Source organism: Pseudopodoces humilis, chromosome 3 (genome assembly GCF_049639895.1).
Source record: "Pseudopodoces humilis isolate 2021_Gansu_Grassland_sample_001 chromosome 3, ASM4963989v1, whole genome shotgun sequence".
Lineage (NCBI taxonomy): Eukaryota > Metazoa > Chordata > Aves > Passeriformes > Paridae > Pseudopodoces > Pseudopodoces humilis.
Window position 1 is genome coordinate 47,372,591 of NC_142202.1, and position 13,866 is coordinate 47,386,456.

Genomic DNA, 13,866 nt, shown 5'->3' on the forward strand with positions numbered 1-13,866 from the left:
GTGTAAGTAAGGGATTTTATTGCCCTTTAATTCCCCCTTGAGAAGGGTGACCTCAGAGTTTCCTGTGATCAAGGCTTCCATCTCAGTATTTCCAAATTGTTCCCTCTGTGATGAAAACCCTGCACTAACTGTATCACCCATTTTTAATATTTGGCCACACTGCAGCAGAAATCCAGTGGTCAACTCTATCATATTGCTGGGGATGGCTGATACTGCATCACATCAACCCCAGGCAGCCGTCCAGAGCTCCCCATGCTTACTGAGCCAAAGGGATTCACTGCCTGCACAGAAGGACCAAGCCTTGCCAAAAGAAGCAAAGGGTGCAGACATGGACCACAGGCTTGGTGCTGCCTGGGATGGAGCCAAACATCCATGTGGCACAATGTGATGCTAACATGGGAAATGGTTCTGATAGTAAAAGAAAAGGGAGGGGGAGGAGGAAAAAAGAAAAAGCATCAGGGTAGACAGAAGTACAGGTTTGAAAATAATAGTAATGGCCATTAATATGTGGTAAATGTTTTCTTTCAAATCTGAAGATAGATACTAAGAAAAGTTTTTAATTAGCAATAATTTATTTTTAAAAATCTAGGCATTTTTAAAAAACCAAGTAGTACACTTTAAGTGTTTGGAGCCACTGATCACATACTGGAAGCAGGCTTTACTGTGGTGCTAGCCCAGACTGCTTCTGCTTTATTTGGTTACATCAAGGTATTTCAGCCCACACAGTAGCTGTTTCAAAGATGAAAAACCATTCCAATAATGAAAAAGAAGGCAAATACATTTTTATCTTTAGTCATTATCATTAGTCAATGGAATAAAAACAAGGATTAGATGTAAAAATTGTTACAGGGTGCACTGTGAGGAAAACACTCACTGACTAAAATAAGCAATGTTTTCATTTAGATGGAAAAATACACGTGGTAACTGTTTTCCCCTTACAGTTGTGACATATTTAAGGAACTTTTTTTTTATTGATGCTGTTTGTCATTTTTAACTGAGTGCCAGATTTCTCACACAGAATACCTGAAATTTATAAAGCTACATAGAAAAGTAAATACCAAAGTTTCACGAGGTGAGGTTATAACTAATTATCATGTTTTCCTGCTGAACTAATCAGTTTTAAATTAACTGAACCTGGCATGGATTTCTTCCCCACAGCCTGAGAGGGCTGTCAGGCCTTGGGGAGGAGCTTCACTCTGAATCCTCTCCCAGCTGCTTGTTTCCAGCATCTCCATGCCTTCTTCCACATGCTTTCAGTTTCTGGCTCCTGGGGTGGTCCACGCTGGGCAGGGAGTGGCTGGTGGGCTGTGAAGGGGAGCTGGTGGGTGGGATTGGCTCTGGCTCTGGGCTCGGCACAGAGGTGCTTGTTTGATCAGTTAATTCTGCATCTTGTGCCATCAGCAAAGGGAAGAGGGCCACCCTTACATCCCTCATGTGGGTGGAAGAACCAGCCCCAGCTTTTAACCAGGTAGCACCAATAATTGCAGTGATGTGGCAAGAGATGCTTCAGTGCAAGCAAGCCAACAGTGACTGAAGGTGTTTGGCTTGATGGACAAGTGGGCACCATGTATGTTCTGTGTCACACTCGTTGGGCTCAGGCAGCTCTGGGTACCCCTGACTATGGTGCCCATCCCCTGCCTTCGCTGAATAGACCAGAAAGTTACGTGGTGCAGAATATAAAGTAGCTTTTGCTACTTTTGCACACTCACTTCTGAATTACCTTGACAATAAACGTAAGTGAAATTGGTAAGTGAAGTGATAAGTGGAATAATTGACAGGTGAAATTGAAGCCACTTTCCAGATCACCTGCTTCAAAGCACCGTCCCCACGGCTTTCAAAAAAACCAAACCGCTTCTCTGAAAATAGAAGCCCCCAGTGAAACAGCAAGTAACAAGGAAAGAATAGTCAGGCATCATTAGAACTGATGAGTGACAGAATTTCAGAACTTATGTCTGTATATGCACAGACACATAGTAAGAAAGATAAAACTATTAAAAAAAAAATCAGTTTCCAGATATTTTGCAAACAGCATGTTTCCTGAAATCACTGGATGAAATTTGCTATACTTGTTGCTATGGCATCTGAGCCCATCCAGTAAAATTTGACAGATATTTATCTCAGGCTGACAAACCACACAGCAAATTGAAAATCCCCTTTGTGTCATTTCCTGTGAGATAAGTCTGAAGAACCAACTCACGCATGCAGCCTGTCTGCTTACAGGCAGCCTGGCACATCTCACCAAGTAAGGTGACACCTGTCTGACATAATGTTTGGAGAGTGACGAACATTTGCATGGGACACTCTGGTGCTTTTCTAATTAAGAACGGACCAGAAAATTGCTTTAATGCTGAGAGAAGACACTAATCTGCTGGTCTCTGCTGTGCCCTAGGCAAAGAACTGAGATGACTGCATGCTTTTCCTTAATGCTTGTGTTTTGTTGCTGCTAATCTTTCCCTCTCTGAAGCTGATGCCTGTGGGACACAGCTGGGAAGACAGGATCACCAGGTTTAGAGGAACATAAATGCCCACTAAAATGGCACTGGCCAGTTCAATTCCTAGCAAAGCAGCGCCACCACACTCCAGAAAAGTTTCTGCAGCAGGGGTGGAAGTGCACCAGAGCAAGATGGATTTTTTCTGCAAGCTGGGCTATGGTAAGCAGGACATCTGCAAAGTGCTGGAGAACCTGGGCCAAGAGGCCCTGGAGGATGATGTGCTGAAAGAGCTGATTCGGATGGGGAGCAAACCTCAGGCTCTGGAGAACCAGGCTCAGCCTTCCCAGCTAAAGCTGGTTGCCCGTGGATCTTGTAGCAGCACACCGGGGCTGAAGAGGCTTGGAGAAGATGAAAGTGATTCTTCTGATTCCTTGAGACCCATTGTGATCGACGGCAGCAATGTTGCCATGAGGTAAGCTCCGTTTCCTGAAAGGCATCTCTCTTCCTCTGAATGTTAAAACTTTTGAATGTTAAAACTGATGGCTTGAAGTGTGTTTTTCCTTCAGGTGAGACGTGCATTGGTGCATTTGATGTATGAACAATTGCTTATTCCTGTTCTTTGGCTGATGCACAGCTTTTAAGGACCTGCTGTTTTGATGCCCGTGAATATGCACGTCACATGCAATTACTGGCTCACTCCCCATTCTGACCTTTTATAAGGCAACCTCTGTCCACTGTTTGTGGCAGTGTCTCTCCCTTTTCAAATGGGCACCTAGGATTTCTAAGCCTGAGATGTTTTCAGGGAAAATCTGATGAGCAGACAGACAGAGCACCCAACTAATCTAAGGAGAGGAGAAATAAAGTCAGGTGCCTGCAGTTCCTAACAATATTACAGTTGTACTGCTTTGACTTGCAAGCAAACTCCAAAAAACGTTCCCAGCTTCTATAATTTTTGTTTTAAATTTGGCTTCTGTTTTAGGGAAATATCAGGGAATTGATAGTTGGCTTTATTGAATAGATTCATTTCCTCCTTAGTCATTCTGTTTCTGGGAAATGTCGCATCAACCCATGCTGGCCAATTGCATTTCCTAGCAGTGCCCTGGCACTGTGAAAGTGCTCTTGCAGATGGGGAGCCTGGCATGTCCCTGTGGATGGGACATCCAAAGACAGCAGTGGGTTGGCCTCTGTTTATCCAAGCAATACGGAGCCAAGAGTCGGGGGTGCACTGGCTATCCAGCTGTTTTCTCTGTTAATTTCCCTGTCCACTCAGCAGGGCCAAGCCCATCCCTGCAGGCTGGGACAGGGCAAAGGAAAGCTTCCTCCTTCTGTTAGCCGTCCTGTGAGATGAGATGAGACCATATCCCCTCTGGTTAGAGAGAAAAGTGTCCAAGCACATCCAGAGCAACTGGCGACTAAGCAAATTATGCCATCTTGTGGGTGAAGGGAGAAATCCCAGCCAAAACCAAGAGGTTCCCTGCTCAAGGCAGCTCACGAGGAGTGGGAAATGCACAACAGAGCACACTTGTTTGGCCTTGTCTGGGCCGTGAGCTTGGTAACCAGGTTTTAGGATCTCCTGCCCCGCTTTGCCTCTTCACCCAAGCCCCTCCTCGGAGTGTCTTTCTTGCCTCTCTGAGAAAGAACTGAGCACCCACTCAGGCAGTGTGACTGAGCTGATCCCTCACTGATCCTTTCACTGTGCCGGGGTCAGTATTACCCAGGATGGGCCATGGCCTCTGGCCTCAGCTCTCCTGGCACAGCAGCTTTAAGTTTCAGAAAGGCAAAGGTTTTGCAGCTCTTCTCAGACATCCCATCCACTGTCTTGGTGACAACTGTGTGGATGATGGAGGAGACTATCGAGCTTGTGCGTTCAGTTGGTACTGGAAGGGCGCAGCCTGGAAGGAGCTGCTTTCCTCTCCTGGATGCCTTTCAGTGTGGTGCTGAATGGTTGCTTTGGCTAATGGGGTAGGCCTGGTCAGTGCTCTCAGTACCTTTGCTTTAATTTTTCTGGTTTGCTGCTGTCAGACAGAGGACAGTTTGCAGATGTCAGGGGAAAGGGATGTTTGGTTCCCTTTCTGGGGAAAACTCCATCATCATCAATACTGGCAACCATAAAAGCACAGCAGAAGCAGCAGTTTAGGAATGAAACAATCAAGTTAGAGCTTCAAGTGGCAGCTGTCTGTGTGGAGAAAAATATCTTGAGCATTTATATTTCTATCTTAGGATTGGTGTTTCTGGGGCATTTTGAAGTTGTCACTGCGGGCCCACTGTAGAGTGCAAGGTTTTGAAAAGGATGCCCCAGGGTAATAAAGTGATGGACTCAGCAGTCTCCAACCATCAGTCAGCCAGAGAAGCTGAATGGAAAATAACCTTGCCTTCAGCCAGTCTCACTCATCAAACCTCTCTGTACACTTTGTGTTTCCGTCAGATGTAATGAGAAATTTCACCACCTGCCAGCCTATCCATGGGAAGTTTTGTAAGGCTGGTGGAAAAACAAATGGAGTTGTGTTAATAGGAAAAGGGAAGTGTCATAGCCATGTTGACTGCACACCTAAGAGGCTGCTATCTCCTCTAGTGCTTGCACTTACACCTAGGTTTAAAGCTGTGGTAACTACAGAGACCTGTTCCTAGGCCTTTCTGACAAGGGTTTGGCTGATGCTGCCTCATGACCGGGTGGAGAAGGGGCCATTTGCAGTTTTCAAAAGAGGTTGGTTTGCCTAAACTTCCTCTCAAAGGAGTTGGGATGACACAATTTAAAGAGGACTTGCTGCATGCTAATGATGGATTAACTGCTGGAGTCACAAAGATGCCAAATGTTGCTGCTTCATTTTCTGAGAGATGGCCCCTGCTGGTCTGTGACCCAGGTGCAGTGTGCCCTGTTGCTGGCAGGAGGGAGAGATGAGACTGAGTTATGACAGATCATGGATGGGTTATGGTCCAGGGACTCTGGGGTTGTGTGGGAAAGGTGACTGACAGGAGGAGCCAGTCTGTGTCCAGGCAGGGAGGGTGGGAAGCTCTGAGGGCCCTGCTCCACTGCACAGCAGTCACTGGTGTGCAGCCCCCACACACGAACAGGCTGGTTCAGGTGGCCCCCAGGTCTGCCCTTAGAAGTGGAGCAGCAGCTGGATTAGGTGATAATGCTGGAGAGCACTTCCAGGTGCCTCATCTTCCTTGTTCCACTCAGCCTTTTGGCTGACCCACTTGAGTACTTTCTGCACTGGGGTACACCTAGAACTGCCTTCCTAAAGCCCACAGGATTATACAAATAGCCAATATTTAAGAAAGCTGTTGCTGAATTTTGAGTCGTGGCATCAAAGATGTACCTGGACTGCCTTTTAAAGGCAGTTGTCTGAAAAAGTCACCCAAAGTTCCAATTCAACAGTCCAAGTGATATTATGAATATCCTGAGAAGATCCTATCCTTTAAAACCAAACAAAACAGCTGTTCTAAAGTGGAGATTAGATATGTCAAGCACTTCCGACCATTTATTATTGCTAATGGTTTTAAATTACTTCCTATTGCCTTGGTTGCTCTTAATAGGCAATGTCTTCCTACAAATTGTGCTCTTTTTCATTTGTGGTCACCACTTCAGGACAGAAACTTTTATTTGGTGTAAAGTGGAGCTTTGGTTATGAGGCTGGTGTAGACAGATCCTAGAGATGAATCCCTGGGAGGTGGTGACTCGTGTAAGACTGCGGCATCACCCTTGACTGGTCTGTCAGTGCAAGGGGTGTAGCAGCCAAGAGAGTCATTCCCAGGGGCTTTTTGCAGAGGTGAAAGCCTGAGAGAGACTGGCAATATTATACAGAAAGGTCAAAAATGCCAAAGTACAAGGATGAGGATTCTGTAGATACTGAGAAGACATTTATCCATTTAGGACTTTGTGTACAGTTTATTTTAGTTTCCTTGTGCAGAGGCAGTTAACAAACTGCTTTTCTTTACACACACACACTGCACTGTAGTCAAATTTTAGATAAGTGAGTGCCAAGCAGTAGGAACTTTCAGGGAAGGTGACACATTTAGAAGGATGTCACCCCCAGTTGTTTTCCTTGAGGTTATTTTCTGTCTTATGCTGCATATTGAATTCTTCAGAACCCACCTTGCTGGCACCTCTAGAACACTTGTCTTAGGGCTTTCCTACCTCTCTGTGTAATGAAGAAAATATCCATCAACTAGAGCAAGATGAAAGTGGGCCTGAGGTGCCTGTGGCCATCTCCACTGGTGTCTTGTCCCTTTTTTGGTTCTCTGTATTTCCTATCCTGCCTCTTACAGTTTTTCATCCCCAATATTTTGTCTCATGTTTCCAAAAAAGATCACCTTGTACACCTGCAGCCACTTCAGCCCTTAAAATCTCTAATGGCCCTGTTACTACAGAAGAAAATTCCCACATTTTGTTTCTCACAAGACAGCCTCATGGGTTTCTGCTCGTGCAGGAAGAAACTCTCACTCCTCAAACCTTTTTCAGACAAGGCATGTGAAAGCTTTGACAAGGCCTAACATCTTGTTGGTACCTTAGAACTTAAGTCCATGGAGATAGTGATGGAAGGAATAGGCTTGGGTCATGGAAATGGGGGATAGGATACCTCTGTTTTTAAGTATTCAGACTGTTTCAGATAAATCTTTGGCTCTGCTGGAGGAGGTGTTTGGATCTGTCCCACCAGGACACCCTGCCAGGTTGTTTTCTTGGAAACGAGTGAATGACACAAAAGCTGTTTATTTTGCCTTTTCATTACTGCCTCAATTAAAGAGAATTCTGAACTTCATAAAAGCTTTGACTCATCATCCTCTCTCTTTTTTTTATAGTCATGGAAACAAGGAGGTGTTCTCCTGCTGGGGGATCCAGCTGGCAGTGGATTGGTTTAGAGAGAGGGGTCACACTTACATCAAGGTTTTTGTCCCACTCTGGAGAAAGGAACCCCCTCGACAAGACAGCCCCATTGCAGGTAGGTCACCATCCTGGCCGTAATTTGGCAACCATTAGGTGCAGTTTGGAGACAGAGGGGTGTGAAGAACCCAGCACAGTTTTATTTTTTCCCTGTAAAGAAAAGCACAGTACGAGTTGTGTATCAGTCTTCCTTCACTTAAATGGGTCATTAATTCATTGCCCCATTCAGTGCTCCTGGCTAGCAGCTAAAACTGCTTACAAGGCTTTGTTGCACTGCTTTAAATCTTCTGCTTAACAAGCACAAGGTGCTGCCAAGCTGAGTTAAAGAAGGAGTTTGTCAGCTTGCAGTGAGTCTACGGAGCTTGTGAGGCCTGCCAGGAGACAGTGATGTTCATTACTGCATGACTATTGTCTGTCAGGCTGCTACCCAGCACAGGGGGTGCATGGGTTCCCCTTCCAGGAGAAGAAAATGTATCAGCAGAAGTCTGTGGAGGGGAGTGAGACTCTGTTTGTCTGGAAATAGATCAGCGAGGTTCGTGCCGGCAGCTTGGTGTCTGCAGATGAGGCACATCGGCCTTCCTGCAGGGATGGAATGGCGGGAGGCCAGAGTGTCCTCAAAGTTTGTTCATGTGTTTTATCCCACATGTTTTATCTCCAGGTAAAGCTTACATCAGGGCTGGTTTACCCCTCTGACATCCAGCAGGGTTAAAAAGGGCACTGCAGGGATTCAGTATCAGACTCTGGTGTAGAATTCAAGGCATTCTTTTACGGATAAGACTTAAAAATTAAAAAAAAAAGTGCCTCAAAATTTACAAGCTGATGTTTTTGTAAAAGATCTAATTTTCAAGTTGCCAAATAACCATCAGATATCACTGCGTCTGAAGATTGCACCATGAATTTCATAAAGTGCTGAAATAGCCTTAGATTCCTGTAGGTTTCTAGCAGATGATTGAGACCTGGTCACTAATTGTTAATTAATTAGTTTCTCTTTTATTTTTTTGCTTCCCTCGTCTACTTCTGCCAATCCCCCCACCAGATCAGCACATTCTTGAGGAGCTGGAAAAGCAGTCTATCCTGGTCTACACACCCTCTCGGAAGGTGAAGGGCAAGAGGGTGGTTTGCTACGACGATCGCTACATAGTGAAAGTCGCTTATGAGAAAGACGGAGTCATTGTTTCCAATGACCACTACCGGGATCTCCAAAATGAAAACCCCGAGTGGAAATGGTTTATTGAGCAGCGACTACTCATGTACTCTTTTGTCAGTAACAGGTAAGAGATGGGTGGTGTTACAGGATCTAGAATTTAAACATCATGGGCCAAGTCAGCTCCAGCATCAGTGTACCTCCCAGCAGTAGCAGAATATATGAGACTTTTTATGAAAGGAATTTACTGCAGCATTTCTTATCTTGTTTCTTGAGTTTCCTACTCCCTCAAGCTCCCATGTCACTCTTCTATGAACTTTTCTACTTGAATGGCAGCATTAGTGACCAGCTTTGCATCTTTTCAATCCAGTTTGTGATGTTAAACCAAGGTTTGGTATCTTTTAATTTCTGTTTCCTGTAAGAAGCAGCATTAAATCCTTGAGACGAGGCTGACTGGCAGTACCTGTAATTCCCCTACACAACAAAATAGGACTTTTCCCAGTGTTTCTGCAATCATAGCTTGCTAGAAGAGACAAGAAGCTGGTCTCTCTGGCACTTTACCATCCCTGCTGAGAGAAGGTTTTCATTCAGGCACTTGCACCATGCCTGCGAGGCTGGGCTGAGTGCTCCTCAGTCTGTTCATAATAACCTCTCTTCTCTCCTGAGTTTCCTAATAGCTGAGGAGCCCAGGGGAAATGCACTTCACGGAATGTCCTGGGGTGACTTTATGATACTGGTATCCACAATCATCTGGTTTATATTATATATTAAGTTCTGCACCTTTAAGACTGGCTTTGAGAGCAAGAGGGGGGAAGAAGAAGCGCGCAGTTTGCACTCAGTGTGCACAGACATGTGCTTACATCCATGACTTCTTTTACTTTTCCAGGTTTATGCCTCCCGATGATCCACTAGGCCGGCATGGACCCACCTTAAGTAACTTCCTCAGCAAGAAGCCAGTGCTGCCTGAAAGGAAATGGCAGCCTTGCCCTTATGGTGGGTTTCTGCCCATGCTGTGAGCTGCCCCCTGCTTCCCAGCTGTGCTCTCCCTCAGCTAGGGGCCACTGCCATGTGCTGTCCTGCTTTGTGTGGTAGGGACTTGGGCTTGCTCAAAGGTGTGATGCTTTTTTCCCCTCCTGCTTCAGTGGCTCCAGCCTCAGCAAAGGCAGCAGATGTTTCTGGCCCCTCCATCCTTGCCTGCACGCAGCACCACGGGTGCCGTGGCTGTGCTGACCACACACACTGCTCTTTGTGGAGTGGATTTTGCTGCTGCACTTGGGAATGGCCATCCAAACACTCTCCCTCTCTCCCCTCCCGACAGCCCCCTAGCAACATGCAGGTTTCTCAGAGGTAAATCCCAATGCCATTTTTTAGAGCAACCTTTTGTAGCAGCAGGCCTCCCAGTCCAGCGAGTGCAGGAACTGAAACATGAATATCAGACACTTCCAAAATAGCAGAGACTTCCTTTCACTGCTGCTTCACCCTGCTATTAATATCAGCAGTATTTAAATCTGGAGTCAATAGTACCGAGTTTGAAAATAGTACTTCCCCTTTTTTCTGTGTTCATCACACCCAGTGCTGGGGAGAAGTGATGTGCACATCAATTGATGTTGGTGCTAGTGACAATTTCCTGTCTGATTCGGTTTTATTCTTTCAGGTAAAAAATGTACCTATGGCAATAAATGCAAATTTTACCATCCAGAGAGACAACATCAAGCTCAGCTTTCAGTCGCTGATGAGCTCAGGGCCAAAACAAAGGTCCCGATAGCCCAGGGGAAGGAGGAGGAGAGGCGTCAGCGCTCACCGTACGCAGCCAGAGGAGAGCCTGCACCCTGCGATGCCTGCACAGAACCTCTGCGGGAAGCCAGAGGCTGCTCTGGGCCTTCCTGCTACCCAGGCAGGTCCCAGGGGAGCTGCTCTGAGCAGACATTCCGTGCCTGGGCCGGCAGCCCTGCCTCTGACCTGGGGCTGGAGCAGCGCTTGCCACAGGCGGAGCCGCTCCTGGAGGAGATGTCAGCGGTGTCCATCGGTGACACCTACGGCTGCAGCTGGTCCTTGTGCCCCTCTCAGGACCGGGGGGTCACGGACAGCCCTCAGCCCTGCGCTGGCCTCAGGCACAAACTGTTCTCACTCCATCACCCTCAGAGCCTGGAGCAGGCCGGCTCAGCCAGGCGCCCTTTCCAGCTCCGAGCGCTCCCAGCTGCGCCAGGCGGGATGTGCGGGGAGCACGGCTGGGCTCAGGAGCGCCACGGGAGCCACTCCGTCCCTGGTGGTGCTCAGCACAAGCAGGGCCCGGAGAGCCAGCACGCTGCTCTGCTGCAGGCCACAGCTCTGTTCCCTGACAGCCTTCCCCTGTACGGTGAGCAGCAGGCACAGCAGCACCGCTGCACCCCCAGCCGGCCCCCGGGACAGCCCCTTCTGTCAGATTCCAGCGATGGAACGGGCTTATTCCACAAGGCCCTTGCTTACCCCAGTGCCTCTTACAGGGACTACTGGCCCACCTCGGTTGCAAGGCTTCCCTCTGCCCTGCAACAAAACACACCCAGGGAGCTGTGCTCCCCTTATCCCTACGGTGTGATGAGCCAGGCCGTGGCTTTGTACCCCAGTATCCAGGATAAGGGGAGTGGAGCACCTCCCCTATGAAGAGAGGCTAGGGAGCTTGGGGCTGTTCAGCCTGGAGAAGGTTGCATGGAGACCTCATAGAAACCTTCCAGTATCTGAAGGGAACCTACAAGGAAGCCAGAGCAGGACGCTTAATCAGGAACTTTAGTGATAGGACACAGGGGAATGGCTTCAGACTGAGAGGGGGTAGCTTTAGGTTAGATTTTAGGATGAAATTCTGAATTTTCTGGGTGGTGAGACATTGGAACAGGTTGCTCAGAGAAGTTGTGGATGCCCAGTCCTTGGAAATGTTTAAGGCCAGGTTGGGTGGGGCTCTGAGCAATCCGGTCTAAGTAAAAGAGGTGTCCTTGCCCATGGCAGCAGGGATGTTGGAACTGGATCATCTTTTAGGTCCCTTCCAACTCAGACAATTATTTCTGTGATTCTGTGATATTGCCTGCTGGACTTTAATGATTCAAAGACACAGAAACTTGTGAAACCTCCAGAGCAAACCATTTTCAGTAAGCACAAATCCTAGGGCAAGAAGATGCTATTCTGAGGCTTAACTAAGTGTTTATAGAGGGTGTTAGGGCAAGGATTACAGCTGCTCCAGGAATACAAGTATAAACATCAAATCAAGGCAAAGGCTGTCCTCTGTGGCCATGGGATTGCATTCCACCTCCCCTGAAAGAGAGCAGGAGGGGCTCGGGGTTACTGGGCTGTCAGCATTTGAACCTCACAGGTGACTGGATTCAGGATGGCACAGATTTTCATCAACACCCTAAAAAATCAGATGTGTTTTTAGAGTCCAAACCTGTTGTTCAACTTCCATAAAAGAGCCGTGCTCCCCAGTCCCCAGGAGAGGGCTCTCCCATGACCTGCCTGTCCCTCCTTGCTCAGCCAGCACAGAAGAGGATTTGGCCTCTTCCCCTCTAGCACAGGGCTGTGCTCTCTGCTAGAAGGCAGCTTTGGGTCCCTGTCAACCTGATTCAAGCCCAGCCCCCTGTCAGTGATCTTTCAAAGCTCCATCTCGTGCTTCTAAAGCAGTGCTGAGAGCACACAGAGCCACCAGCAGAGGGGCTGGAGCTGCACCTGAAGGAAGACACACGTCTATTTCTCAGAAAAGGGACACACACGGCATAAATCAAGTCAGGGAAGGCATCTTCAGTTTAAGTCCTGGTGTGGACTGAGGGCTTGGGGTTGGTAATTAAAAAGATCCAGAAGTCCAGATGAAGCTAAAGAAAGAAAGAAAAAAAAAAAAAAAAAGAAAGAAAAAAGAAAAAGCAAAAAAAAAAAAGCTTGAAAGTGTCTCCTGTACTGAACAAGAAATCTATTGTTGATTTAACCCTAATTACCAAATGTGGCCCCATAATGCAATTATACCGTAAACTATGTTCTGTTAGGACATGTTTGATTTTCAGTAAGCTGTAAAGCAGCTAATCTCTGCATTATTCCACTGAATGCTTCAGGTTATAATTCAAATAGTCAGGTTGACCCTGGAGGTTTTTGGCATTATACCAAAGTTTAAGTATGTCAGTATGACATGTTTTAAAAATGCTTTAACACATTATAAAATATTCATCTATAACACTTTGTTCTCAATAATGTCTTAATTTTCTGGGTTTTACTTAGGGTTTTTTTTTTTTATTGTTGTTATTGGTGGTTTTGTTGGTTTTTTCCTCAATCCTCTTAGAACTGATTCTTCTACATTCAGGGGGGATTTTCAAGCTCTCTAACCCTGCAGTATCTCATTTCTCTGAAGTGTAGTGTTGTTAGTTCCAGGCAGGAATTAAACACAGTCCTCAATGAGAAGTTGTAATTCTGTTGCTTTCACAAAAGTAGCAGTAATTTACCCTTAGTGATATTTTTACATGATGCATTTTTTGAAAGCAGTGATAGTCTGACCTGTTTCCCTCTGGAAACAACCATCAGTTCTGTTTTTTGGTTTTTGAGGTTTTTTTTGGTGATGGTTTTGAAGAATCTTCAGAAAATAAGTATACTGTAGCTGTTCAATTTCTTATGCCCCTGTGGTTGGCTGCAAGAAACAGCAATTTGGATTTTGGAGGTATGACTTATGTTCACAGAACATGGCAATTTTTTTCCATATGTCCTATGGGTTGTTGAAGTGGCTTATAAATTTATCCACTACATCTTACATAAAGGTTAGAAGTTGTCTTAAAACAAAACTATGAAAAAAATTCTCTGAGATATGCCTCAAAAAATGCTGCAGACAAAGTGTGATGCCGAATGGAAAAATACCTTCCACCCCCTCAAACAAAGCAAGTCCCAAATGGCAGAATTCAGAAAACACACACAGCAATGGAGCAGGATGTAACTGCACATGTCAACATTAATTTTTGTGTCTGGCATGCATATTTCAATACACAAAGCATTGAAAAATCCATAGGAAAGTTGGCACACTGCCTTTATATGGTGCCCTTGGCTTGCTGGAGACATGCATAAACTTTTCTCCTTTGAGGATGCACAGGAATTTGGTGGTTGCTCAAAACCCTCTCAATGCTTAATAATTTTTTTTTCTTTTAATTTCTGTCATATTTACTGAGGAATCTTTTTGTGCACTCTGCTGAGAAAGTGTCTGAGAAAATAAATCAGACTTTGGTGCTAAACAGAACTTGATTTCTCTTGGCTCTTGAGGCAAGCCCAGAGGGTTTTTTCTCATGGGGATTTTGTTGGAAGGGCACTCAGCAGCAGCGCTGTGTCTTTGCCTGAGAGGAACTCTGCTGCTGGCCAGGAGCCCACAGAAAGCAGCGACTGTTCGCCCCGTTCCACCACAGCACAAGCACACGGGG

The 13,866-nt window shown here is 46.2% G+C and overlaps 1 protein-coding gene across 2 annotated transcripts in view; it reads left to right on the top strand.

The window, feature by feature from the left end:
- Window positions 1-13,665, top strand: part of ZC3H12D (zinc finger CCCH-type containing 12D) — a 15,027-nt gene extending 1,362 nt beyond the window's left edge. The window contains exons 2-6 of one of the 2 annotated variants that reach the window (XM_014263372.2): window positions 2,465-2,904; window positions 7,233-7,372; window positions 8,351-8,585; window positions 9,345-9,451; window positions 10,113-13,665. In XM_014263372.2, coding sequence (XP_014118847.2) covers window positions 2,522-2,904; window positions 7,233-7,372; window positions 8,351-8,585; window positions 9,345-9,451; window positions 10,113-11,098 — 1,851 coding nt within the window. In that variant the 5' untranslated portion in view covers window positions 2,465-2,521 and the 3' untranslated portion in view covers window positions 11,099-13,665. Of the gene's footprint in view, window positions 1-1,249; window positions 2,905-7,232; window positions 7,373-8,350; window positions 8,586-9,344; window positions 9,452-10,112 lie in introns of those variants that run through there. The other variant, XM_014263371.2, reaches the window with a different exon arrangement.
- The last annotated feature ends 201 nt before the right edge of the window (window positions 13,666-13,866 follow it).